This window comes from Penicillium soppii (assembly GCF_028829465.1).
Source record: "Penicillium soppii strain IBT 18220 chromosome Unknown utg000007l, whole genome shotgun sequence".
In the NCBI taxonomy this organism is placed as follows: Eukaryota; Fungi; Ascomycota; class Eurotiomycetes; order Eurotiales; family Aspergillaceae; genus Penicillium; species Penicillium soppii.
Genome location: NW_026643237.1, coordinates 1,249,777 through 1,274,377, shown reverse-complemented (window position 1 = coordinate 1,274,377; position 24,601 = coordinate 1,249,777). Strand labels below are relative to the sequence as shown.

The window sequence follows — 24,601 nt, the reverse complement described above, 5'->3', positions numbered from 1 at the left end:
TTGTATCCTCCAGATGATGCTTTCCTGTTGACTTTGAAGGCCCGATTTTAGGGAGATGGCTGGTGCGGGCCGCTTCAATACACGAAGCCAATTCATAAAGCCCACATCCCTTGCATGCCAGAGGTCATCGCAATCTAGAGGCAGTATGATCTCCAGACGATCATTTTTAAATGACGACCAGAAAATTTGGGCCTATTAACGACCTTTCTTCTGTTAATCTCCTCATCAACCAAAACTCATTCCAACAAGCTATTTACCGGTGTAATGCCTGATTCTCCGCATATAGAAGAGGCAAATCCCTTGTTACGCGAATCTGAAAGTGACTATCGCAGTAGTTTCGAATACTCCTGCAACGAGATTGACTTCGAACGAAATGGGGACTCGGAAAATCCACTTGACTGGCCATACTCCTTCAAATGCGGTATTGTGGCCTTGTTATCTTTTATGGGCTTCACCATGTATGTGGCATTTCAAGCCAAGCAAAATTTCCAACTCAAGCTAATGTTCTATTTAGCACATTCACTTGCATCTCGATAGTCCCAATAGCAGGCCACATAATTGAGGATCTCAACGGCGGCGTCGAGGCAAAGTCTGCCGCTGTGATGCTTGTAACAATATGGGAGCTTGGCGAGGCAATTGGCCCCTTCTTCATCGCACCACTTTCTGAAATGTTCGGGCGTTACCGCCTCTACTTGACGATGAACACGATGTTCCTAATGACCATTTTATTCGCGGCTTTATCGCCGAGCACAGAACTACTCATTGTTTCCCGTGCACTGATGGGCATCTCGGTTGCTTCAAATGTGTTGAACCCTGCCATTGTTGGGGATATGTTCATACCCGAGCAAAGGGGCACTGCCGTTAGTCTGATAATGTTTATTCCACTCATCGGCGGCACCGTGGGTCCTGTCTTTAGTGGTGTTATCGTGCAAAGTCTAGGTTGGCGCACTATTATATGGATCAGTTTTGCCATGGCAAGTATTTGCCAGCTCTTTTTCTTCCTCTTTTTTCGAGAAACATACAAAGTCCAGATTCTCAAGCAGAAGGCAATGGTGCTACAGTCTAAGAAAGGGAGCTCGATCAACAACTCCGAGAAAAATACACGCGCCAAGCTAGAGTTGAACGGCTTGCGAGATTCCATTATGCGTCCCATAATGGTTCTTTATGATTCGAGTGTGTTAGGGGCCCTCTTGTTATTTGGCTCCTTCATATTCGCTCACTTCTACATCGTGTCTACGACCCTTCCGGATATCCTGGAGAAAATATATGGATTGTCCCCAACTGCAACAGGGCTGGCTTTCATAGCAAATGGTGAGTCTGCCGCGAGTATTCACTCTATATCTGTCCGTCTCCCAGCTAATCTAGTTACCTCAAGGCCTTGGCACAGTGATCAGTTTCATTATTTCAAAAGTCTTCCTCGATAAGATATATGTCAAGCTTCGCGCCCTCAATAATGGGATTGGTCTACCCGAGTACCGTCTACCGTTGAGCATCATCGGAGCCCTCACACTCCCCCCTGCAGTGATGTTGTATGGATGGTGTGCCGAGTACAGGTTACCCTTGCCTATTCTATTATTTACAATGATATGGCTTCGCACTTCAATAATGCTGGCAACCTCGCCGTTGACCGCGTACATTGTGGATGCCTGCGGTCATTATTCGGCATCTGCAATGGCTGGCCTCATATCAATTAGATGCTTAGCTGGTGCGTTCTTGCCGCTTTCAATGGCACGGTTAACTGACAGGCTTGGCTACGGTGGGGGATTTTCTGTCTTTGGGATTCTGGACATCATTTTTGCTCTCATTCCTGTACTGGTTGTGCGTTATGGTGCACAGTGGAGACAGCGCTCACGGTATACTGCAAGTACTTTGTATTAAGATTAAATACCTTATCATATCTCTACGGAGTTTAACCTTACAGGACCAAATTCGATTGAAACTTATAAAAGAAAACAGACTTCATCTAATAGAGAATAACGAGGCAACACATACTTACAGTCTTCATGTACCTAGTACCACGGGGCATTAAACGGCCTCTCCCAAGAAACAGGAACATCCACCATAGACAATGCAGGCACTTCGAAAGGAAAGGCTGTTTCGAAAATCATACGCTGGTCTAGGGTCACTGTGGTTTTACGAACGTGATGGAGCCACCACGCAGCAAGCTTTTTAGCCTCAAGTAGGAGTACGTCCTCATCCTGTGGGTAGGGCTCATCCCATCGAATTGGGAGCGAGATACTTTTCTTCCCCCTGCTGTGCTGTGGTTCGCCGTCGAAAAAGACTTGTCCATTCTGGATCCTCATATACACGTAGCTCATGACCTCGCTGTCAGTGTGGGATTGGTAAGACATTCCTTCTGGGAGTTTCACAGTGACCCAGCAATGTTTGCCGAAGTAATGGTGGGGATCTGCGATCCGGCGTTTGTTAGCGCCAATGAAAACACTTGGTTGATACCTATATGAATTTTCATCAGACATTTTGACGATTGGTTAGGGGATTTGGGGGAGCTTAGCTCTTTTTGTGGAGGCTCGAGTCTTGCTGGAAATTTGATTTCGCTGGTTGGTTTGGATTAGAGGTGCTTTGGTAGATCAAACTGGGCATAGACTCGAGAGACTCGAGGGTTTATATAGCAGAATCGAGATGATACTTCTTTTCAATGCTTTAGGAACAAAGGGAACAAAAGGAACAATCACCTTTAAATGTCAGAGTTTATCCCTTTAATGACCTTGTCCTCCCTGGAGTAAATATCCATAGTTCTAAGTATAGTTCAACAAAGAGACATGTTCAATCTGCTTTGAGTCAACGTAATTCCACCCTCGTGTCAAAGTTACAATGGAGATACAAGAGGAAGCCCGCCACAGAATGAGGGAAAACCTTTCAGTAAAGGGACTAAAGCTGCTTGGGTTTGAAGAACTCCCACTTATCCTAGAAATCCGGTTGTCTGATTCCTTGAGCGTAAATACCTTTCCCCAATTGGACCCTTCACCCTTCACCTTTCAAAACTACTTTAGACTACCGGAGAAAATTGAAAAGGCACTTATCCCACTCTATACTCACTTGGCATGCCTCTGATAGAGAAAGAGCAGGCGTGACTTGCAGAGCAGTGGAATACTGAAATGGAATCTCTGTAAAAGTATAGGCTAAGTATCGACAAAGAGAGTGGCCGGGAGGTAGGTCATCGTAGTGCGCGAGCCCTCATGTCTAAAAGCTTGGATAAGCCCGTTGAGCGAATGTTATAATTCCCATGCGAGTGCATTCATATCTTCGATCTATCAGGTCCGACAGTTGGTATTGCATGGGGAGATGGGCAGATGCGATTGCCCCAAGCTTCAAAATGATGGTTCTGGCCGGAAAATTTAGAATAGTCTGGCATTGCTGGATAGACAATGAGATCGGTTCTACTCTAGTTAGTTATTTGATCTGCGGTAGTCATATATAAGTAGGGTGTTGATAATGTGTATTACACCCCCTGCCTCAAAATGCCTGATGCTTAAGACATCCACATTTATTGTCAGGCATCAATTATTTCTGCCATGCTTATTATTGCAGGTGCATTTGCATAGAGATTGATAGGAAAGCGGTCATCAGATACTAAGGGATCAGGCAAAATCAGGCAGAAATTCTGATAAGGGGGGGGGTTGTATTATCAAAACTCTATTAGTATTGCTAGGTTTGAGAGGATTGAAACGTGATTTCCTTTCTTTCTCTCACCTCTCCTTCTTTCCATCTTTGCCTTTCTTTCTTCAAGCATTCTCATTCCCAATTTAGAGCTACTTTCTTCACAACGCTTCCAGAGCTTTCAAAGACTTTATGCTCATCATGTCATCTTCTCAGGCTGAGAAGAGCTCTCTTCCTTGTCCGTCTTGGATTTGGTCAAACACATCTAACATCCAGTGAGAGTTAGCCCGGGGCCAGTTATGTCTCTAGCTAACCAAATCAGTGTCGCGAAAGATCGCTCTTGGTTCTCTCACGACTACGTCCCCATAGATTCTTTTGCTACGACTCGAGAGGGAGGAAAAATCAAAGTCATTGGGATCGGAACTGTTCGTCTCCCTGTCAAGATTTCACCAACTCAGACCGGTTCGAGCTCGCACGGCATCCTTCCATTAAAGAGGGTGCTACACGCACCTAACATATTCTGCAACTTGATCGGCAACCCTATTGATGACTGTTACCGAATATCATGTTCCAGTGATAGCCATGCAGCTGGTTACATCACCGACACTAGCGGTAAACCAGCAGCTTATTTCCAGCCATTCAGTCCCTTGGTCCCGCTTTTTGAGGTGCGTCTTAGTGGGCTCCCGATTGGCCCTCAGGTTGGACCTACGCCATTCAAACCGTCCGGCTTATACATGCTTCATGTCATCTGGCCTAGCGAGGAGAGGAAGAGAGTTGAAGCATTGCTAGCCATTCGGAACCGACAATTCGTGACATCTGGCCCTTTGACAGCCTTTGAGCAGGCCTGGCTACGGACATTATATGAGAGCGAACTCAATCTTGTCTGTTCGCAGGGGGAGAAAATCTTCAAGGATGAGTTTCGAGATGAAGGTCGTTTTATCCTACGAGCTTTGGCTGCCTGCGATGGTCCACGTCAACAACAAGCCCCCGGCACCGAAAAGCTAACTATTACTGAGATGGAAGGGATAAAGGCGCAATACGGGAATGAGCTTCCGGGCTTTTCTTCTGTTGGGACAAACATTTTCAAGCCAGATTTCAAGGAAGAAGGCCGCTGTCTTCTACGCGCTATCATGTCCTATGAGTCTAAAGGCCCTCGAGAGTCCTACCTCCGGGCCTTGTCAAGTGTAACAGCCGAAGAGAAAAAATGGCTCAAGACGCACTACGGGGGTGAATTCAAGTTTCTCAGCGACTATGGGCTGAAAATCTTCAACGAGGAGGATAGAGAAGAAGGTCGTGCCATTATGCGAAGTCTCATGCATGATGAAGAAATTGATGCGGACACCGGCGAGGTGACCGAATTGAGGGAAATGCTGGTAAGTTGATTGATGCATTCACAAAATCTGCCCTGCTAAATGCCTCGAAGGAATCTAGCTGGACAACATTCACAACTCAACCTCTCGAACTACGAAAATACCAATATCATACCTCAAATACATTCCTGGAGGAGCCTTTCGACAGACGATTTATGTGTTTCGACTGCCAAAGAGTTGACTTTTTTGATGCGTCAGGTCCCAAAATCTGGAGCACATCAGGAAGTGGTCAAATGACCCTGCCTGCGGGATTCAAGGTCACAACTCTGGGGGGCAAGGCCAGTGTGTCTTGATGTTACCAAAATGAGCCTGGTTCATTGTATCACTAAGTCATTGAAGGCTCATGTTAAAGCAGACAAGTCCAATGTTGATCATCATTTTAATCATAACTTTTTGAAAAGCATTTTCTCCGTCCTAGCTTAAGCTTATTTTCATGACTATCAATAAGTCCAACTAATCTCCGCGGTTTAAAGGGCGATCATAGATCAGCAGTATTATAGCTATAGCCGATGATAACTCACAGTATAATTCGCTCAAATGGAAACCCGAATAAGGCTATGTCTTTCCAACCTTATTGTCCAAGGATCTACGCAGAAACATCGAATTAGGAACGGCACACGAGAGATCGACAAGTTGGGTAGCCACAGTAGGCCAAGCTTTTGCAGAAGCATTTGTGCTCCAATTTCACGCACAGGGTGAATTTGCAAGACCTATCTGCATAAATTATTATGTATAATCAGATAAGATTGCATCACAACTGAACTTGTATGGTCTCAACATTAATTCTCCGACATTGTCGGCGCTACGTTATACTAATCCTAAATGGAAATAGTATCAGGCATCTGACAAGCGAGATCAAGTATATAACAATGTACAATATTCATCTAATTAAATTTCAGTCCTGCTAGCTTTGTCCAACTTGGACTTGTTCCCCCTTAAGTGATCATGCACATCCCACTAGGATAAAAAGTGGATTGCAGGTTATTATTGAGAGCGACAACCACAATGCCATTTCGAAATAAATAAGAGATTTGATATATTACATTGCTGTAGATCGTAAATTTGTACTAGTACGGAGTAGGCACGTTCTGATCAAAATAGTGGCGTGTTTCGGGCCCTGGAGGATCTTATCTTTTTCACTAGTCGCGGATAGAGCAGCGCATAGATCCTCCTGTTCATCTAACTCAACTCCACACAACCAATCACCGATCCATGCAAAGTTCCAAGGCTAGTGCGCTTCCAGTTAGTTTTTAGCCCCCATTCAACTTCGATGCTTGTATACTATAAGCGAAACGATCCCCTACCGACCCACACATCTTCCCATTTGACTTAATGTCTGTGATTCCGCATCTCATATTCCTATGTACGTTGTATAGCAACTATGGGTGTTCGCCCTTTGATCCGCAGGGCCCGCGTGGCCTTTCGTCGCATATCAATAGAGAATGATGATGTTTCTCTTAACGAGCATACAGAAAATTCGGACAATGGAGTCCATCCGACTCCGAGCTATACCAGTTCTGTGGTGTGTAGGGAGGTGCCGGATGGGAGTGCTCAGCATGGTGTTCAAGATGTTGAGGCTGTTACTATGGCCTGGTCAAAAAAGACTTTGATCGCAGTCTTTATCAAGTATGTTCTTTATGTTCATTTCGACTTTGATACGCCGCGTGCGCAATTCTATTATGCCGACAGCCATTAATATCAAGTTTTTCATAGCATCTGGTTCCTATATTTTGCAAATGCATTCCAATCAACTGTCACCGCAACTCTGAATCCCTATGTGACTAGTTCATTCCAAAAGCACTCACTGTCGGCGGTCCCGACTGCGCTCGGCGATGCGTTTGCTGCCGCCACATATCTACCCGTGGCCAAAATGATGGATGTATGGGGGCGCGCGGAAGGTTTCCTGCTGATGGTCATCTGTGCGACTATTGGATTGGTGCTCATGGCAACATGCCATTCCTTTGAAATATATTGCGCTGCCAATGTAAGTTCATGATCAAGAAACTACACAACCATCCAAAGACTGATTGCAATAGGTGTTTTATTACGCCGGATTCTACGGAATGGAATACGCAGTCGATGTCGTGACAGCCGATGTGTCGACTTTAAGGAATCGTGCCTTCGCCTACGCATTCACTTCCTCGCCATATATTATCACGGCCTTTGCGGGTCCGAAGGTGGCAGAACAATTTTACTATGAGATTTCGTGGAGATGGGGCTTCGGTTGCTGGGCGATCATTATGCCTATCTTCGCGGCGCCGCTATACATTATGCTGAAATGGAATTTACATAAGGCGGAACAAGAAGGCTACCGCATCAAGAGGCCCAGTGGCCGTACCATACTGGAAAGCATCTGTCATTGGACTATCGAATTCGACGGTGAGTTTGGCAGTCTTTATCCGAACAGATACAAGCATCTAATGAAAATCACCAGTTATTGGAGTCTTTGTTTTCACAGCTGGTCTTGTTTTATTCGAACTCCCCTTTGACATCGCCGATTACGCCCCCGACGGATGGGCCTCCGCCTATATCATTGCTATGGTCGTGGTTGGCTTCTGCACCCTATTCTTTTTCGCGATTTGGGAGCGGTGGCTAGCTCCAGTCCCTCTTTTCCAATGGCGACTTCTTACGAACCGCACTATCATCGGCGCAGTTTTGTTGGATGCAACCTACCAACTGTCGAATTATTGCTGGAGCTACTACTTCACATCCTGGTTGCAGGTGAACAACGACCTTAGCATCACCACCTCAAACTACATTGTCAATATCTTTGATATGGTGTCGGGTGTGCTTCTACTGTTCACTGGTTGGCTGATCCGCAGGGTCGGTCGGTTCAAATGGACCTTGTATATCGCCGTTCCACTTTACATTCTTGCACAGGGATTGATGATCTACTTCCGCCAGCCAAACATTAACGTTGGCTACCAGGTGATGTGCCAGATTTTCCTTGCGATCAGTGGCTCAACCTTTATTCTCGTTGAGCAGCTCGCTATCTTAGCAGCTGTCGATCACCAGCATGTGGCTACCGCGCTCGCACTATTGAACGTTGTGGGCACTATTGGGGATAGTGCGGGTCTTACGATCAGCACTGTCATCTGGCAGAATACTTACCTCAAGGCTCTGGTCAGATACCTTCCTGAATCGTCAATGCCGAATTTGAACAAAATCTACGAAGATCTCGTCACACAGCGGAGTTACCCTGTTGGAAGCCCCACCAGGGTGGCTATCCAGAAAGCCTATGCCTACTCCGAGCTGAGACTGCTTTCGGTTGGGTGTGGTATTATTGTTTTGGCAATCCCTTGGACTGTCTTAATGAGGGACATTGACTTGAGAAGGAAGCCACAGGTTCGTGGTACGGTTTTTTAAAATGGCAGGCATTAGGGAATACGGGAACACGGGAATTGGCAGGTTTAGAATTAGATTTCATGTGCCTCGGAACAACATCTTGCAACCTTCCAAATCAGGTTATGGTATTTGCCGTTTGCCATTGGCCATCATAAACATCTAAACCTTTGGAGTCGGTTGGGGCGTCCGCGTGGCTCGTTAGTCCAAAAAGTCACAAGGTGGGTCGTGTCCGGCAATAACCGTTTCTTAATTGATCAATCAAAATGAGCAATTCTATTAAGTTTCGGATCAGATAACTGAAAGTTTGTGATCTTAGTGGGTACCAGTGGCCAGAGTGGGGGCCACGGCACAAGCGCTTAAGCGAAATTCGATGCTCGGCCAAGAAGTCCGGACCTGGACCTGCTGATCGTAAGACCTGTGTCCATGACTCAACCCGAGGTCGGACAAGGCCAACACTATCCCGCTAAAGGCGTAGGACCCGAATTATCAATTTGAAGTGGAGTGCACACCTTTGTTGGTATGGTGGTCCGCCAAGAAAGACCCCACTGCCCACGCGAATACATCACTGAGACTACCTTGGTCCTAGATCCTCGAGCGTTCCCCTTGCGGCTCTTACATGTTGATATGATACCGGCGCAGTGTCATCGGAATATTACGTTGTACGTAAGACCCTCTGAACAGAGAGCAATTTGAATGATACCCGACAATTCGACCTTCTCATGGCATGTTCGATACAATGGCTCAACAAGACACAATAGAACGGGTAGACTCTGGATGTCACGACACCACAGTTGGACTCGTTCAGAGTCCAAATAAAAGTGCGGAGATGATCAGAGCAGCGACTCTACCAGCATTGGTGGAAAATCTGACACGCCACGACAAACTCGACGGCGCCTTCAACCGAACCTTCCTCGTTACCTATAAATATTTTACCTCGGGAGCTGAACTGCTTGGTCTTCTGATTGATAGGTTTGACTGCTCTCCGCCTCCCACCGAGACCGAAGAATGGTCGACTCAAACAAAACCTCTCATCCAATTGCGAGTGATCAACATTTTGAAACAATGGCTTGAACACTTTTGGAGCGAGCCAAAAGGCTTCGACACAGATGAACTTTTGCAAAGAATGCAATCATTCGCAGAGCGCGCCGCCGAAACACCGACTCAACAACTCAACGTAATCATTCAGCGCCGACTCTCCGGCAACGCATATACCAAAAGGTCCCACCTCTCCATCTCGAACCCGCCAAAACCAATCCTCCCCCGAAAATTAGACAAGCTCCAATTCATAAAAATCGACGCCAAAGAGGTCGCCCGACAGTTAACCATAATGGAAGCATCCATGTTCAACAAACTCCAACGAGAAGAATTGTTACACAAGAACTGGCAAAAGAGTACCACACCAGAGCTAGCACCAAACATCCAATCCTTGATCCGGTATTCCAATCAACTCTCAAATTGGGTCTGCGCCACCGTACTCGCAGAATCAGAATTGAAAAAGCGCGCCCAGGTGGTAGATCATTTAGTCAGTGTGGCCAGCGTAAATATTAGCCCTTCCCAGTAATCTATCATGAAATGCTGATTGATCTATAGAATTGCCATCAACTTCAAAATTACTCCGCTGTGATATCTATTCTGTCGAGTTTAGAAAGCGCGCCTATCCATCGACTTGCTCGCACGTGGGCCATGGTCACGGAACGCAGTTGCAACATGTTAAGGCCTCTGCAGGCAATGATACTCAGTGCGCAGAACTATCAGGCTTATCGGGAGACTTTGCGGGTGACTGTGTCACCGTGTATACCTTTTCTCGGTTAGTATATTGCACATTGTTCTGTTGTTTTTTCATTGGCTCACTATATATCCACAGGCCTCTTTTTAAAAGACCTCACCTTTATTGAAGACGGCAATCCAGCCGTGACGGCCGAAGGTCTCATCAATTTTCACAAGTATACGATGTTAGCAACGACAATTCATGAAATCCAGCGATGGAAAGAAGCTCCGTATTGCTTGCAGTCTGTTCCTGAGTTACAGGATTATTTGGCAACGCAGTTGCAATCAGCCGCTGAGATACATGAGATGTGGGATAAAAGCTGTGAGTTGGAGCCAAAAGGTCGCGGGCTGGGAAATAGGCCTAGAGATTTGTATACCCCCACCGGAGGTATGTCGGCTTCTATGGTGGTTGCATGTATGGTTCTAGATGATTGATACGCTTGACGACTTATGTATTTGATGATTTATGTACTCTAAGCTTGAAAATGAATCTCGGGATGATTGTCAGCATTTAACATATATAATTTACGGTAGATGCGAGAGAGCGAATCGCCTACAGTTCTATATAAAAGGCTAATCGAACATATATTCCATCATGCGATACAGTCCGTCAAATCGATCGAGCTTATCGTCTCCATCATCACATTGCTCGTCTTCTTCCTCATCATAGTCCGGACCAAAGAGAAGTTTACGAGAAAGACGAATTTTGTTCGCCTTGATCTGAGTAAGAATAAATGATGCCTTTTTCTCGGCCTCATACCACAGCAAGTCAAAGTCCATACTTTCTCTCACCGCGAGCGAGATGTATCGATTACCTGGTTTATAAAGGCTGCAGTCGGCTAGTTTGTCCCGCTTGTTCTTAATTGCATTGACCACAAATGCCATGATTTCGACGTCTGTGTGAGTGAACTCCATCTCATCCGTCAGACGGACTGAAATCCAGTAGTGACCTTCTTCTGAATATTCTTTGATCCGGCGGTTCTTATTAACTTGAACAAATACACTGGAGGTTCTTTTGGCCATTTTGAAAACTGTGAGGTTGATTTAAATTGGCGACTTGGGTGGTTGTGAGAGCTGAAGATGCTCGTTCTAGTGGAATTCTGGAACTTGATATGAAAACTTGAGGTCCTGAGGTCATTCATACATATACTATATGCAGAGTGAAGGTTGTGAACCGGTGTTGGAGACAATGGGCTTTGTCCAGGTGGTTGTATAATGGCATTCTTCTAATCTTCGAGTTCTAGAAACGGGTTTACGTATACATGAAATCTTTTTGTCTTCGAGAAACGGTGGCTTTTGCTCTTTATTCTAAATTAGTTTCTCATAGACTATACACTGCCTTATTTGCTTAACCTAGTCGTAATCTTGGTGTTGATAGATGTGATTTCGCTGGGCTCTAGGGATCTCTTTTCCTTTTGTTTTTCCCCTCCCTGCTCAGTGAGTCAATATTATTCAGTTTGCTGAGCACAATATTTTGTTCACTGTCAATTTTCTTTCATCTAATCTCAATCATATCATTCTCTATGTATTTTTCAAGAGCTCTCTTCATGCCTCTTTTTTGGCTTGATCTCCATTCCAAGTCTACCACCAGAGCAATACACAAGCTCTTTCATTCCAGTACCAGAGGACAAAGAACTCACAAAGCTATTAGGATTTGAAAGCCGAGTCAAACACTGAAGGACTTTGTTGATCTAGTTTTAGCGTCCGATTCCACAAATTTTATGCTCTTTGTGTTCTTTGTCGCTATTTTCCGCTTGAAACTCGAAGGCGATATCCCACACTTAGGATTTGGGAACAAATATATTCATAATCAAAGCCTTTGTGTTCATTGTTCCTTTTTTTTTCTTACTCTCTTGCAGGCAAGCCTTGTTGAATACAAAAGGGTCCTCGTCGCCTGGGTCCTAGACATCATCATCTCATACTTCAGTCTCAAACTCAACAATCCAAATCAAATCAATTGAATCTGTATATACTGTGAGTGACCCTGTCTATTTTTTTAGATGCCTCCGACTAATATCGCTCTCCAGGAGCTCTCTGAATCAGTCTTTTGGCTTGTATTCACCATTTGGCTCGGATCCGTAACCTTCGTCGTTGCCCATTGGATTGTCAGAGTAGGTCAAGCAGCCGTCATTTATCACATTGCTAAGATCCTTTACTACTATCACTACCAGGAAGACACATTCTTCCATTCTCTCGCACAAATTCTTTCGCTTCGTTTTGACCCAAAGAGCTTCTTCTTCCTCAGTGCCCTCGTTTCTATTATCTACCAATCCACCAAGGAAATCGTCTTGCTTTTCCACGAGAAAATCCTTCACACGCCACACTTGACTATTTCTTGTGGCTGTGAACTTTGTCGTGAGTCCAGGGTCAACTCCTATCTCACTCACTTACAAGGTAGCAGATTGTAAGTACAGGTAATAACCCCCCAGCGCCAGAAGCAATTAGCACCATGCAGAGTCCTCGTCTCACCCCATCCCCCTCCCCTCCGCGGTCAAGCGGTGTTCACTGGGAACTTCCTAGCCTTTCCAACTCTGGCAGTGAAACACTGGCCTGCGCCAACGAGTTTTCCACATCTTACTTAAGCCAGAGCAGTCGGCATCCATGGGGTGTAATCGACTATCACATTTACCTGACCCACGCAGAGAAAAACCGCGACAAACAGCATCGCTTGAGGGAATGTTATCTCGTCGAACAAGATGGCATCAACAACGTCATCTTACAAAATAACATGAGTCTCAGCAATGTCGCCCACAACACAAACCCTACAATCCTCTTCATGAATCTTCCCATTCCATGCCACAACCGCCACAGCAAACTAATCCTAGGATTTGACCCAATCACTCAGAATCTTCTAGGATATCTCTTTGAAACGGACTCTCCGATCGAAGACTATGGCGACCTGTGGTTTAACTGGAAACGGAACGTTGGACAACTCGTCATCGACCTCCCGGTCGAGAGATTTCTGGAGATCGTTCAGGAAACTCTTACCACGAATATTGAGGTGCTAGAGATTGGGATCTTGCATCACTATGCCGCGACGACAAAGGCACTCCCTGCTGGTATAGACATGATGGTCGTCATCCAACTTTTGCAATTCATCGATGACTTTGCGGATATGATCTGGGTTGATGGCAGTAAGATGAGAGAAGAATATGGTGAGTGCCAGAAAACTTTGCGAGACATCGTTCTCACTGGATCGAGGCAGGCTTGGTTCTCTGTCCGAGATGGTACGGGTACTAGTACTATTGAAGAATTTCGCCAAGAGAGCCTGCGGAAGGTTGCTGGCGCGGCTTTATGGTACGGGCAAAGTGTCGTGGATCTGCGAGATCAGGCAGCGAAATTTGGCTCTCAATTCTCTCAACCCCGCGTTAAGACCTTTAATGACCGTTTAGGTCAGATTGCACGCACCCAGGTCTGGGATCTCATTGTCATAGCCCTTATTCTTTTTTTTCTTTATATTTTGGGTCCTGGATTGTATTATCTTGGATGGCCGTCGTCTCTTCACGTGCCCTTCAAGCAGACACAGCAAGTGAGTTTGCTTGGATGGTGGCCTTTTGAGTGGGACAACCAGCAAAGGGGGCTATTCACATGGTTTCCATTCAATCTGACACAGGTATTGGTTAATTGGCTGCCATTTCAGCAGCATACTCCGAGCTCGGGATGGCTTCGATGGATTCCATTCATTCGAGAGGTTCAGAAGATGAGTATGTTTGGATTGATGCCTCTCAAGCAGGAGATCCAGCAACCAGTATTGCTCCGATGGATTTCTTTCATTGGACAGGCATTGAAAATGGAAGCGGCTAGATGGTGGCTGTTCAAGCAGCAGGCCCAGATCGTAGTCAAGTTTGAATGGTTGTCTTTCAATCGACTTGTTCGTGAGATCAATGTATTTGGAAAAGGTGATTTTTTCCATTGTCTTTTAGCCCTTGTTTCTTGTGAAATTTACTCATTGGCTTGTTGGCTTGTCTTTTTATTGTTAGATTTCCCTTTTAGTTTGAATGTGACTGGGCTTTAAGATATTTGATTCATTTGTGTAGATGACACGCAACGCCGAGAACGCTTCCTGGAAGTGGAAGGGCATATGTAATTTGATGCAGCTTTCTAACTAACTTGAGCCTCGCGGTCTCTTTCAAACAGTCCTCCTGGATGGTAATCAATATTGAGCATTTATCTCTTCCAACGATACTTCCATGTGTTTGTCAGTGGTTGATGATCAATGTTCGACTACACCAGATGCCAACAGCCACATAAGGGACCGTAGTGACAACTCAACGTACCGATCAAACAAGATTTGGCCATTGATGCTGAGATTCATGAAAGGAAAAATATTCCACGTACCAGTTTCAATGCACTGCATGTGGCGTAGACTACTCATAATTATGATTTTCTGAGCCTATAGGTTGACGCTCAGTGGAGGAAGATGACCGAGGATAGAACTGGAGATATTTTTGTGCATATTTGCCCAATCACCCCGGTCCGGTGTAAGGACTGAAAGTTGTGACCAGTAACGAACCTGATTGCCATAAAAATGACTGTGTGGGCGTCATCGTGTAACCACCGCTGGACAGCCTGCCATCATTCTAGAGTTCGTGTGCATGGTCCATGTCATTTTGTAATCCACTAACCAGGTATGAGTTACCGTTTAGAGATGCCGATATGATGGCCATAGACCAAAATTGTTGACCAATCGCCCATTGAAACGGAGCTATGCAAAAGATGCATATGCACGATGCGAAAGGTTGCATATGATACTACTCACTATTAGCTTTCGTTGGGGCTTAGCTGAACGAATGGTGGGCGTAGCGCATGGCTCTACTGCAGGTATATACTCAGGAATCAAACTATGGAATATTTTTCCAATCGATACCTAGGTATGATTAGGCGCTGACCAAGAGTGGCGGTCAAAACAATTACGTCTTTAGCCGATTTCAACGATCATCTCGATTGGTGATTTACGGCAACCTTTGGGGGTCACTGCAGCTCCTGAATGGCTGAAAGGCACCTCATGTTTTCAGTTTTCAATAGTATTATATCATTCAAAATCTTCAATTTTAATTGAAAACATCCGGCAGGTTCAACATATGACAGGCTGCCCCCCGATTACGAGCTTAGTTTCAAGCCATTGTGACGGCCATTGGCGTATGCCAAAGGAAGTTAGTGCTTGAGACTTTATGCTCAATATAATCAGTCGCTCTTTTTCTGCCATTAACGAGGCTGACATCAAGTGTGTCCACAGATTGTTGAGCAGGACTACCACACCTTCAAGGCAGACTATGGGAAGTTGTCTCACAGTGATTACCGTCTTCTAGATGTCTGCTTTCAATCTATGGAAGGCCGGTTGGGGTCCCGATCAAAAACCCAAAATTATCGGACAGCATGGAGGTAATCAGCAGCTTCGTCACAGCGAGAGGGTTTTATACCACATTCAACCATGGTGACTATGAAAGTTTCTGCGGACACGATTACCCAGATAGTCAGAATTATGATAGTGAAGCATGAGTCGCATGATATCAAATCCGGCCCTTCAAGACACTTGTCGCCGAAATTCGCAAGACAGGGGATACTTCGACTTAGCTACACTTCCACAGTCAACCATTGAAGGCGAGAATCATTTTGACGTGCATGTTTTCCGCAACCAGAAAGTTCTCAAATGCACTAAGCCCCACTGTCAGTCGTATTCGTTGGAATATTTTTTAGGCTCGAATGGGAACAGCAGCAAAACCCTTTCTGCAGATACTGAGCGCGGAATCTTGGAAGAGTCTTCCAGATTCATCACCGGGCAGATAACAAAGAGCGATCTAAAGTCCAACCTTCCGGATCACAGCATGCTCGCTCACACTATGAATGCGCCATATCTCTCTCAGGTGCGACGTGGACTTGGACTGTACCCCATCGTAACGATCCATTTGAAAAGCAAATAGGGTACGAAGCTTTATTTTTTACTACTCAGCTAACATTCCATAGGTACTGGTGATATGAAAGCATCCCTGGAAGAAATATAAGGGTTCAAAGTGCCGAAGCTGGGTTTGTGTCATGTTTGAGTTGGGTTGGATCATTCATATGCCATTCATTGACTTCCTGTAGACCCGCACATGTAGTCAATAATTAATATCTTGTCGTTTGAGCTTTCAGAATAGAGAGGCCTGCTCATTAGGACGTATCTGCTTTGCCTGTTCAACTCAAAGATCGGTTCTTAATTTGTTTTTGTGATTAGGTCTGGTCGACCTGGGTTGGTAGGGTAAAATTTTTGCAGAACTTGTGACTATAGATCAGTGAGGACGATTGGTGGGGTCGGGGCCACCGGAAATATCTTGTACAACAGAAGTGTTGAGCTTGTTTGATGCAGGTCTTAGCGAATAGCATTTCTTGGACCAAATCTGGTGATCAATAACGACGTACAGCAAAGTGCAGTCACGAACCCAGAAGAGTACGTAGGTGCACAACGCAACAAATCAAAACCCTCGATCGATCGAAGCTAATATTGCACCGCCACAATACTCAACCAATCAGGAACAGCTTGAAAATGACTTGTGTGGCGCTACGTGGCTAGAGCGGGTCGCCCCGACATAATCTGTGTTCCTATTGGTCAATGACTTCGCGCGGAAAGTCTTGGCAGCGTCATGTTGAATAGCTGAGCTGTGAGAAATGCACAGGTAGCTGGTACCTTTCTTAACTGCCAAGACGGCGGGCCTCCGAAGGTACCGAGTACAATGATCTGCAGCTCCAATCTCGCTTCTATTGCTCATTTCGTTTTTCTGGTCCTTTCAGCCCTGCAGCCCTATCGTTGGAGTCTGCCTAATTTCATTTTCATCCCTAGTTCCCCCTAATCTGAGACCACTTCGCTCACTTTTGCCTTTATAATACCCCCCTCCCCGCTCCCGTGCGACACCAGTCCACGGTCCTTTTATTTCCCCCTAATACCGGATATCCGTGAACTGCGCCAATTGCCCTTATTATGGCTGACTACAATGCGCAAACCGTCAATGGTAAGTTGGGAACCCCAGCCCTGGATACGAGTGTCGCGCAAGCTGACCGAGGACGTTGAAATCGCAGGGACCCTCCAAAATGGTGACACCGGACCAATCGCAGGCTCAAGCCGTTTTGAGCTCATCTCCGGCCCCTTAATCAACCTCAAGAACATGCACTACGAAGCCGCTGCTGTCTGGCACGGTAGTGTTTTGATCGTCACCAAGCCAGGTCAGGAGCAGCCCCAGCTGCGCCTGCGCCAGCTAGGCTCCGTCGATGGCCAGAGCGGCAATGCCCAGCCACAGACAGTTGAGGGTCTCAAGCTTTATGAGGACCCCGCGAAGGCGTTCTGGCGATTCTCGCTGGCCGTTCCGGTGGAGACTTTCGAGGCGCGCTGGGAGTACGACATCCCTGGTCTGCACAACGAGTCCGGGGACCAGGTCCAGGCACCCTGGGAATTTGTCGTTCCTGCAGAAGACCAGTCCATGCGCATCATGTTCCACTCGTGCAACGGCTTCTCTGTTGGCACCGATATGAACGCCTGGGTAGGCCCAAATCTGTGGAATGATGTGATGCGCGTGCACAGCCAGAGGCCCTTCCACGTTATGGTTGGCGGCGGCGATCAAATCTACAACGATGGTATTCGTGTCGATGGCCCGCTCAAGCCTTGGACTGCGATTGGAAACCCGCATAAGAGGCGCAACCATGATTTCAGTAATCAAATGCGCGCTGATTGCGATGACTACTACTATGCCAACTACGTGCGCTGGTACAACACCGAGCCCTTCCGCACGGCTAATGGGCGCATTCCCCAGGTCAATATCTGGGATGACCATGATATCATTGACGGCTTCGGTTCTTACACTGATCATTTCATGAAGTGTGCTGTCTTCCGCGGTATCGGCGGAGTCGCTTTCAAGTACTACTGCCTCTTCCAGCACCATATGGCTCCTCCCAAGTCGACGTTCACTACCGACGCCCCGCAAACCATGCACGCAGTCAACGGAACATCAGGCGTTGACCCACGCCAGATGGAGAACACCTACGTTCTGGATAACCAAGTCGAAGACGACAGCTGGATTACCGGAAAGCGACCCGGCCCGTACGTGGAAGAGCGCAGCCGAAGCTTGTACATGCGGTTCGGCAAGCGCATCGCATTCATGGGCCTAGACGCCCGTACAGAGCGCACGCGCCACCAAGTAAACTACGAAGATACCTACGACCTGATTTTCGAGCGTCTACAACGCGAGCTTGTCTCCGCAGAAGGCGATATCAAGCACCTCGTCGTGCTACTCGGTGTGCCAATCGCCTATCCCCGTCTCGCCTGGCTAGAGAATATCCTCACCTCGCCTGTCATCGCCCCAATCCGCCTATTGAACAAGCGCTTCGGTTTGGCAGGCGGTCTTTTCAACGAATTCGACGGCCAAGTCGATCTTTTAGACGACCTAGACGACCACTACACCGCGCGCCAACACAAGCGCGAGCGCAAGATGCTCGTGCAACGTCTGCAGGAATTAGCGCGCAGCCACAGCGTGCGTGTAACAATTTTAGGTGGCGACGTACACCTTGCAGCAATTGGTCGGTTCTATTCGAACCCGAAACTCAACTTGGCCGGTGAAAACGACCACCGATTCATCGTCAACGTCGTCAGCAGCGCCATCACCAATAAACCCCCTCCAAAGGCCGTCGCTAATCTGCTCGCGCGCCGCAACAAAATCCATCACTTGGATCGTGACTGTCACGAAACCCTTATGCCGTTCTTCGACAAGCAACCGGGTGGAAAAGAAAAGAGCGCCACCTGGAACAAAGTCACCATGCCATCTCGCAATTATGCCACCCTCACCGAAGTTGTGGCGCCGAGTCTTACCGGCTCCAACGGCATTGTAGAGACAGAGACTTCGAAGCTGGAGAAACTCCCTAAGGACGGACACGCGCCACTTCACAAGGGTGAAGTCGGTGCGGGAACTAATCACCGTGCTGCTGATGGGTTTACCGCTCAGAGTGGTATGTTTGGTGGTCTTGATGTGTCGGTTCAAGTTGAGATCGATCCTCAAGATCGGAGCGCTGCCACCGAGGGGTATGGATTTAGTATCCCGCCTCTACTTGCTACCGAGGGCCCGCCACAGACGGGTCATCGGTTGAGCTTGCATTCGCGTAGATCGCATCAGGGTCGGCCTTCAACGGCTCAGTAATGTATGTTTTCTTAGATTATCATCTATCGTTTATAATGTTTGATGTCTCGAGGGTATGAGTTTTTGTTTTTTGTTTTGTTTTTTTTGATACCTCAATCTCTTTGTTGTTTGGTATAGGATTTGACTCTAATTCCCTCTATTTGATCTTTAGTCTTAATAAATTCAATTTTTCTCAAATCATATACTATGAATATCGCAAAATATAATTAAATACAGCTGAATATACTTGACTATCGCTGGGTAATAGGAGATTCCATGCGAGGCAAATGCGGAGTTGTTCCCCTCGCATGGATATAGTTACTTTTCAGGGTTAGGCCTGGCGTCAAGGTTTCTCTTATCATTTACTCGGATGTTGCTTTCTATTGATCTCTTCGTGCTTTTTATTCTTTTGGACATACCTCTACTGACATCCCCCTATAGTTGTTGAGTGATGTAGATTATTACTCAGGAAACAAGATGCTCGACTTCGACGTAGCCAATAAGCCAAATACCCAAGATAGGAGAAAAACAAAGGCCTAGAACATTCAATAACTATTGCATCTGCAATGACTCCCAATTGGTCAATGCAATCCTTGTCTCCCCTTTTTAGCTTGAACAAACATCTTCAACCTCCTATCAAAGCTAACCCTGTACCCTTGCCAATCGTATATCCTTGCCTATCACCTACTGCAGAATGCGAGATAAACCCCTTTCTCCTCGATCCTCGTATCTGCAACTATGTTCCAGGCATCATGTGGCTTGTGAAACGCAGCCTATGGGTGCTATTCGCTGCACCTCCGCATATGACTTGTTATAAGCATTGAGCACTTTTACTATATATTGCGCATCTTGCCTACAAGCTGTGGCCCTCATCCCATCTGCTCTATACTTAATTCGGGTACAATTAAGGATTGCACGCCACCATTTCCGACTACCGTCCCTGATCCCTTGGATATAACATACTAGCTTTAGCAAAACAGTGCCGTTACTTTGATCGACTGCTAGTGATCCCGATTCACCCATTCAATCCGGCTAAATGGCGCTCGAAAAAACACCAGCCCCTCCGGATCCAGGTCCAGATCCTGAAGCAGGCAAAAATTCTCCCCTCGCAGAGAACATCGAGCTCGGCCAGCTCGGCTACAAACAAGAACTCCGCCGTAACCGCTCAGTTCTAACCCTTCTCTTCCAAACTCTCGCAATAGCAGCAATTCCCTACGGCGAAGGCTCCGCTCTCCTCTCTGCAATCTACGGCGGTGGTCCTCTCTCAATCTTCATAGGCTGGATAGTCGTCTGTCTCCTCGACCAATGCATTGCGTTCTCCCTAGCAGAGCTAGCATCCCGCTATCCAACCTCCGCAGGACCGTACTACTGGACCTTCCAAATCTCCCGTGGCAACAAAACCACCATCTCCTTCATAAATGCTTGGATATGGCTAATAGGCAACTGGACCATAACCCTCTCCGTAAACTTCGGCTTCGCCTCCATGCTCTCAGCAACCATCTCAATGTACCACCCAACCTGGTCCGCAAACAGCTGGCAGCTCCTCCTAATCTTCTATGCCGTCTGTCTCGGCTCCCTGGCAATCTGCATCTGCGCAAACAGGTTCCTCCCCCAGGTCGACATCGCCTGCGCAACCTGGACAGCCATCACAATCCTAGTCATCCTAATCGCCGTCTCCGTCAAAGCAGACGCAGGCCGCCACTCAGTCTCATACACCCTCTCCCACTACGATAAGTCCTTTGCCGGCTGGTCCGGCTTCACCTTCTTCATCGGCCTGCTCCCAGCCGCATACACATTCTCGGCCATCGGCATGATCTCCTCAATGGCAGAAGAATGCTCAAACCCAGCGATCAAAGTGCCTCGCGCAATCGCCCTCAGCGTCCCAGTCGGCGGCATAGCAGGTCTATTTTTCATTATCCCGCTTTGCGCAACTCTCCCTCCATTGGAGGATATCATCGGCGCGCCGGGCGGCCAAGCCCTCCCGTACATCCTGGCACGGGTGATGGGCTCGCCAGGTGGCGGATTGGGTCTGATTTTCCTCGTCTTGGTGATAACGCTCTTCTGCTCCATCAGTATAACCGTTGCTGCGTCGCGCTCGACATGGGCTGTGGCGCGCGATGACGCAGTCCCGCTTGCGAGACTGTGGGCGCAGGTCGACGAGCGCTGGGGCGTTCCTGTCTGGTCGCTTGTGCTGTTGACGGGGATTCAGATGTTGCTTGGGTTGATTAATTTGGGGAGCTCGAGTGCGTTTACGGCGTTTGTTTCTGTTGGTGTTATTGCACTGGCGGCTGCTTATGCGATTCCTATCTTTTTGAGTCTTTGGCATGGGAGAGAGGAGGTCAGTCGGGCACCTTGGAGGCTTGGGAGTTGGGTTGGAAGGTTTATGAATGTCATGGCGCTTGCTTGGATTGCGTTTGAGTTGGTGCTGTTTAGTATGCCCACTGCTTTGCCGGTGACTGCTGTGTCGATGAATTATGCTTCTGTCGTTTTTGTTGGGTTCATGGCTATTTCGGCGGGTTGGTATGTTATATATGCGAGGAAGTGTAAGTCTCCCTTCTGTTGGATCTCCGGATGTGCTGCTCTGAGGATGATTGCTGACTTTTTTAGACTACAAAGGACCGCCTGAGTCTGATGCTCTCGATTGATTTGAGGTCTATAGTGCACTGGGCTATTATTATCACATTATGATTCAATTACAAGTATACTTATTCTCCTAGTAAGCGATATCAACATTCTAGTAGTTACCCTCAATCTATACTTGAATTGAACAATGGCCTAGTTTTATCTAGCATACTCTGACTCCTGATGTTCGATGGTGTCTATTATGACTCTGGTTGCCATCTTGCCTGAATGAAACAATCAATTATAATCACCATAAGATGAGGGAAAGAACCTTAAAGGGCCTACATAAAAGCGCTCCGGTATTCTAATTCCTCGCAGCTAAAGTAAACCCTCACTCCCGATCAGCAAGAATCCCATCCTCATTCTCACTGCCACCCCTTCTCTTCCTCGGAACCCCCTCATTCATGATATTAGGCTGCCTAGGCACAGAAACCGAGAGAGAAGCATCACTCGGTCTCCTCCTCCTTACAAGCTGATACCCCCTATCCAACTCAATCTCTACAGCCTCCCTAACCTTCAACGCACTAATAGCAGGCCAAACACCACGCTCACCTTTGAGCGTCCACTCCGCAACGCGATCTCTGGTTGGACTCTGGAACAGTTTGCTTAAATCCCAGAAACACAAATCCGGAACCAGAGTCAGATTAGGTCCTGGAATTGTATCGTCGATAAGGAGTCTGCTCAATGCCGAAGGCAGAAGACCCAGATAATCGAGTTGTCGGAGTCTGTGTCTGAGTTCGACAATGATAAGCCGCATCAAAGAGCGGGAGAGATTGTTCCAGCCTGTTTGTTGTCTGTCCAGGAGGTTGAGTTCTGAGCGCAGGAATGGAACTAAGTACGGGCGGGCTTGTGAGACGATGAAGTGGTTTACGTTAAAGAGTTCGGAGATTCGCGAGAGCGGAGATTCGCCTTCGTTGTAGTTCACATGTCGCCAGGGGCGGAATATGGCGTCTTGAGTGTGTGGCCACGGGACGATTGTTCCTGTTTCGTCTTTGCAGTAGATTGTCACCGGAGAGTAAAGGGCCGTAGCAGAGGAAGCGTTAGATGCGACAGCTGCAGACCAAATGAGCTGTAGGGCGTTAGAACAATATCAGCGTATCCATCAAAGCGAGACATACCACATTCGGAGCCGTGAGATAATTCAACAAATTCGGCGTTCCATTCTTCCCCGTTGTCGCAACGGTGATATTCAAAATGCGCTTCGAGCGCGCATAAGCCTCCTCAAACGTCAAATCCCCCACATTAGCTCTCACGCACTCCTCCAAAACAGCCACATCAAACAAATACCCCTTGTTGAACAGCCGCTTCATGCGACGGTAAAATGTCCCGAACCACGAAGAATCAGAATTCCCCTCGGCACCATTAGCCTTCTTTCTACGCTCAAATGCCGAAAGATCAATCCCCTCCCCATCAAGCAGGGGAAGCAGTTCATCCTCTGAATGAATCCCAACAAGGGCAGCAATCATCGCTCCAGTCGCGGTTCCAGTCACAATCCGCGGCAGGAGACCCTGCAAATGCAACGCCTTGACAACGCCCAGATGGCAAAGTCCGAACGCGGAACCACCCTGCAAAAGCAGCGTCGTCCTTCCGAACGCCTGCCGCGTATCATGCAGCAATTCTAATTTGGCCTGGGAAGTGAACAGACTTGGGAGCGTCGGCTGCACGCCTGTCACGTATTGAATTGAGAGTGCCACTTGGGTGATATAGTCATCTATAAGCAGTTTTGTGCCTGCGTAGGCATGGGTGAATAATTTCGTCGAGGTTATATTGCCTAGATTGCGGACCAGGCCGGAGCGCAGGAGATTGACGAGGGTTAGGATGTCTTCGGATTCACGGGCGCTCATTAGGGCTTCCAGCCGGCCAAGGATTAGTCTGTAATCGTAGTGTCGGCTGATGGGGTTTTGGCGCCTGGGAGGGTTAACTAGGATGTTCAATTGGTCTGGATTTATGATGGAAGTACCATAGGTCTTTGCTAAGGAGCTCGTCCAGCTCGAACGCTGCTTCTTCCCATTCTTCGTAGCTTTGGGCGTTGGCTAGGGTGTGGAAGAGACGATCTCGAGGGGACTTGGAGTGCCACCAGGATAGTAGTTTCTAGTTGGGTCAATATGGATCATGCTACTCTTGAAGATGGGGAGCAGTCTCGAGGGGATGCAAATTAGATAAAACACTCACATCTCTCCAGAATTGAGTAACATCTAGTATCATATTGAAGATTGGCATAATCCAAAGACCGAGACAATCCATTTTGATTGCGGAGGTGCACATGCGGGACCGGTCTTTCACATGCTAGGTCACGCGGTATTGAGACATTCAAACGCCGATGTGATGCGCATTCAAGTATTTCGATATGACTTGTTCTTGGTACTGCATTGGAAGTTAAGAATAATGTTGAGTATAGGTGTTGAGATGGTGAGGAGTTGAATAGTTGAAGAGATGAAGGGTTGAGGTGTCGAAGAAATGATGATGTCCGAGCTCGAGCTCGACACCAAATTCCCCAGATCTCGATCTTCATCTTTCGGTAAAATAAACCCGTACTGGACTACAACCCGTAGACATATTATATAATTTCATTTTAAAAGAAAAGAATAAACAGATTGCCACGGGCGCATTTCTACATCATAGGCGTTATTTGCGTAAGGGAATTGAACTTCAAAAGGGTCGTTTTGTTTTTGACATTTCGCTTTGCTTCCCTATATGCAAGTAGGCGAAATTAAAGAAACCTCTCCCGGACACCCGTTCCCA

The 24,601-nt window shown here is 47.0% G+C and overlaps 10 protein-coding genes across 10 annotated transcripts; 7 read left to right on the top strand and 3 right to left on the bottom strand.

The window, feature by feature from the left end:
- Positions 1-264: 264 nt before the first annotated feature.
- On the top strand, positions 265-1,878 carry N7529_009740 (uncharacterized protein; the record flags this gene model as incomplete). Its single annotated transcript, XM_057245267.1, has 3 exons — positions 265-458; positions 515-1,311; positions 1,376-1,878. The coding sequence occupies 3 exons, from the start codon at positions 265-267 to the stop codon at positions 1,876-1,878; spliced, it is 1,494 nt and encodes a 497-aa protein (XP_057093530.1).
- Positions 1,879-2,009: 131 nt separating this feature from the next.
- N7529_009739 (uncharacterized protein) lies at positions 2,010-2,477 on the bottom strand (the record flags this gene model as incomplete). Its single annotated transcript, XM_057245266.1, has 1 exon — positions 2,010-2,477. One exon carries the CDS (start codon positions 2,475-2,477, stop codon positions 2,010-2,012), a length of 468 nt encoding a protein of 155 aa, XP_057093529.1.
- A 1,342-nt stretch (positions 2,478-3,819) lies between these two features.
- Positions 3,820-5,281, top strand: N7529_009738 (uncharacterized protein; the record flags this gene model as incomplete). Its single annotated transcript, XM_057245265.1, has 3 exons — positions 3,820-3,893; positions 3,941-4,991; positions 5,042-5,281. 3 exons carry the CDS (start codon positions 3,820-3,822, stop codon positions 5,279-5,281), a joined length of 1,365 nt encoding a protein of 454 aa, XP_057093528.1.
- A 1,088-nt stretch (positions 5,282-6,369) lies between these two features.
- On the top strand, positions 6,370-8,354 carry N7529_009737 (Major facilitator superfamily domain general substrate transporter; the record flags this gene model as incomplete). The annotated part of the gene is made up of 4 exons (XM_057245264.1): positions 6,370-6,614; positions 6,702-6,972; positions 7,025-7,367; positions 7,423-8,354. The coding sequence occupies 4 exons, from the start codon at positions 6,370-6,372 to the stop codon at positions 8,352-8,354; spliced, it is 1,791 nt and encodes a 596-aa protein (XP_057093527.1).
- Positions 8,355-9,069: 715 nt separating this feature from the next.
- N7529_009736 (Ras-GEF domain-containing protein) lies at positions 9,070-10,535 on the top strand (the record flags this gene model as incomplete). The annotated part of the gene is made up of 3 exons (XM_057245263.1): positions 9,070-9,870; positions 9,924-10,140; positions 10,198-10,535. The coding sequence occupies 3 exons, from the start codon at positions 9,070-9,072 to the stop codon at positions 10,533-10,535; spliced, it is 1,356 nt and encodes a 451-aa protein (XP_057093526.1).
- Positions 10,536-10,673: 138 nt separating this feature from the next.
- N7529_009735 (uncharacterized protein) lies at positions 10,674-11,123 on the bottom strand (the record flags this gene model as incomplete). The annotated part of the gene is made up of 1 exon (XM_057245262.1): positions 10,674-11,123. One exon carries the CDS (start codon positions 11,121-11,123, stop codon positions 10,674-10,676), a length of 450 nt encoding a protein of 149 aa, XP_057093525.1.
- Positions 11,124-12,100: 977 nt separating this feature from the next.
- N7529_009734 (uncharacterized protein) lies at positions 12,101-13,904 on the top strand (the record flags this gene model as incomplete). The annotated part of the gene is made up of 3 exons (XM_057245261.1): positions 12,101-12,455; positions 12,530-13,492; positions 13,744-13,904. The coding sequence occupies 3 exons, from the start codon at positions 12,101-12,103 to the stop codon at positions 13,902-13,904; spliced, it is 1,479 nt and encodes a 492-aa protein (XP_057093524.1).
- A 3,179-nt stretch (positions 13,905-17,083) lies between these two features.
- N7529_009733 (uncharacterized protein) lies at positions 17,084-19,258 on the top strand (the record flags this gene model as incomplete). The annotated part of the gene is made up of 1 exon (XM_057245260.1): positions 17,084-19,258. One exon carries the CDS (start codon positions 17,084-17,086, stop codon positions 19,256-19,258), a length of 2,175 nt encoding a protein of 724 aa, XP_057093523.1.
- Positions 19,259-20,273: 1,015 nt separating this feature from the next.
- On the top strand, positions 20,274-21,882 carry N7529_009732 (putative amino acid permease; the record flags this gene model as incomplete). Its single annotated transcript, XM_057245259.1, has 2 exons — positions 20,274-21,780; positions 21,845-21,882. The coding sequence occupies 2 exons, from the start codon at positions 20,274-20,276 to the stop codon at positions 21,880-21,882; spliced, it is 1,545 nt and encodes a 514-aa protein (XP_057093522.1).
- A 308-nt stretch (positions 21,883-22,190) lies between these two features.
- On the bottom strand, positions 22,191-24,103 carry N7529_009731 (triacylglycerol lipase family protein; the record flags this gene model as incomplete). Its single annotated transcript, XM_057245258.1, has 4 exons — positions 22,191-22,928; positions 22,978-23,767; positions 23,820-23,950; positions 24,032-24,103. 4 exons carry the CDS (start codon positions 24,101-24,103, stop codon positions 22,191-22,193), a joined length of 1,731 nt encoding a protein of 576 aa, XP_057093521.1.
- Between the last annotated feature and the right edge of the window lie 498 nt (positions 24,104-24,601).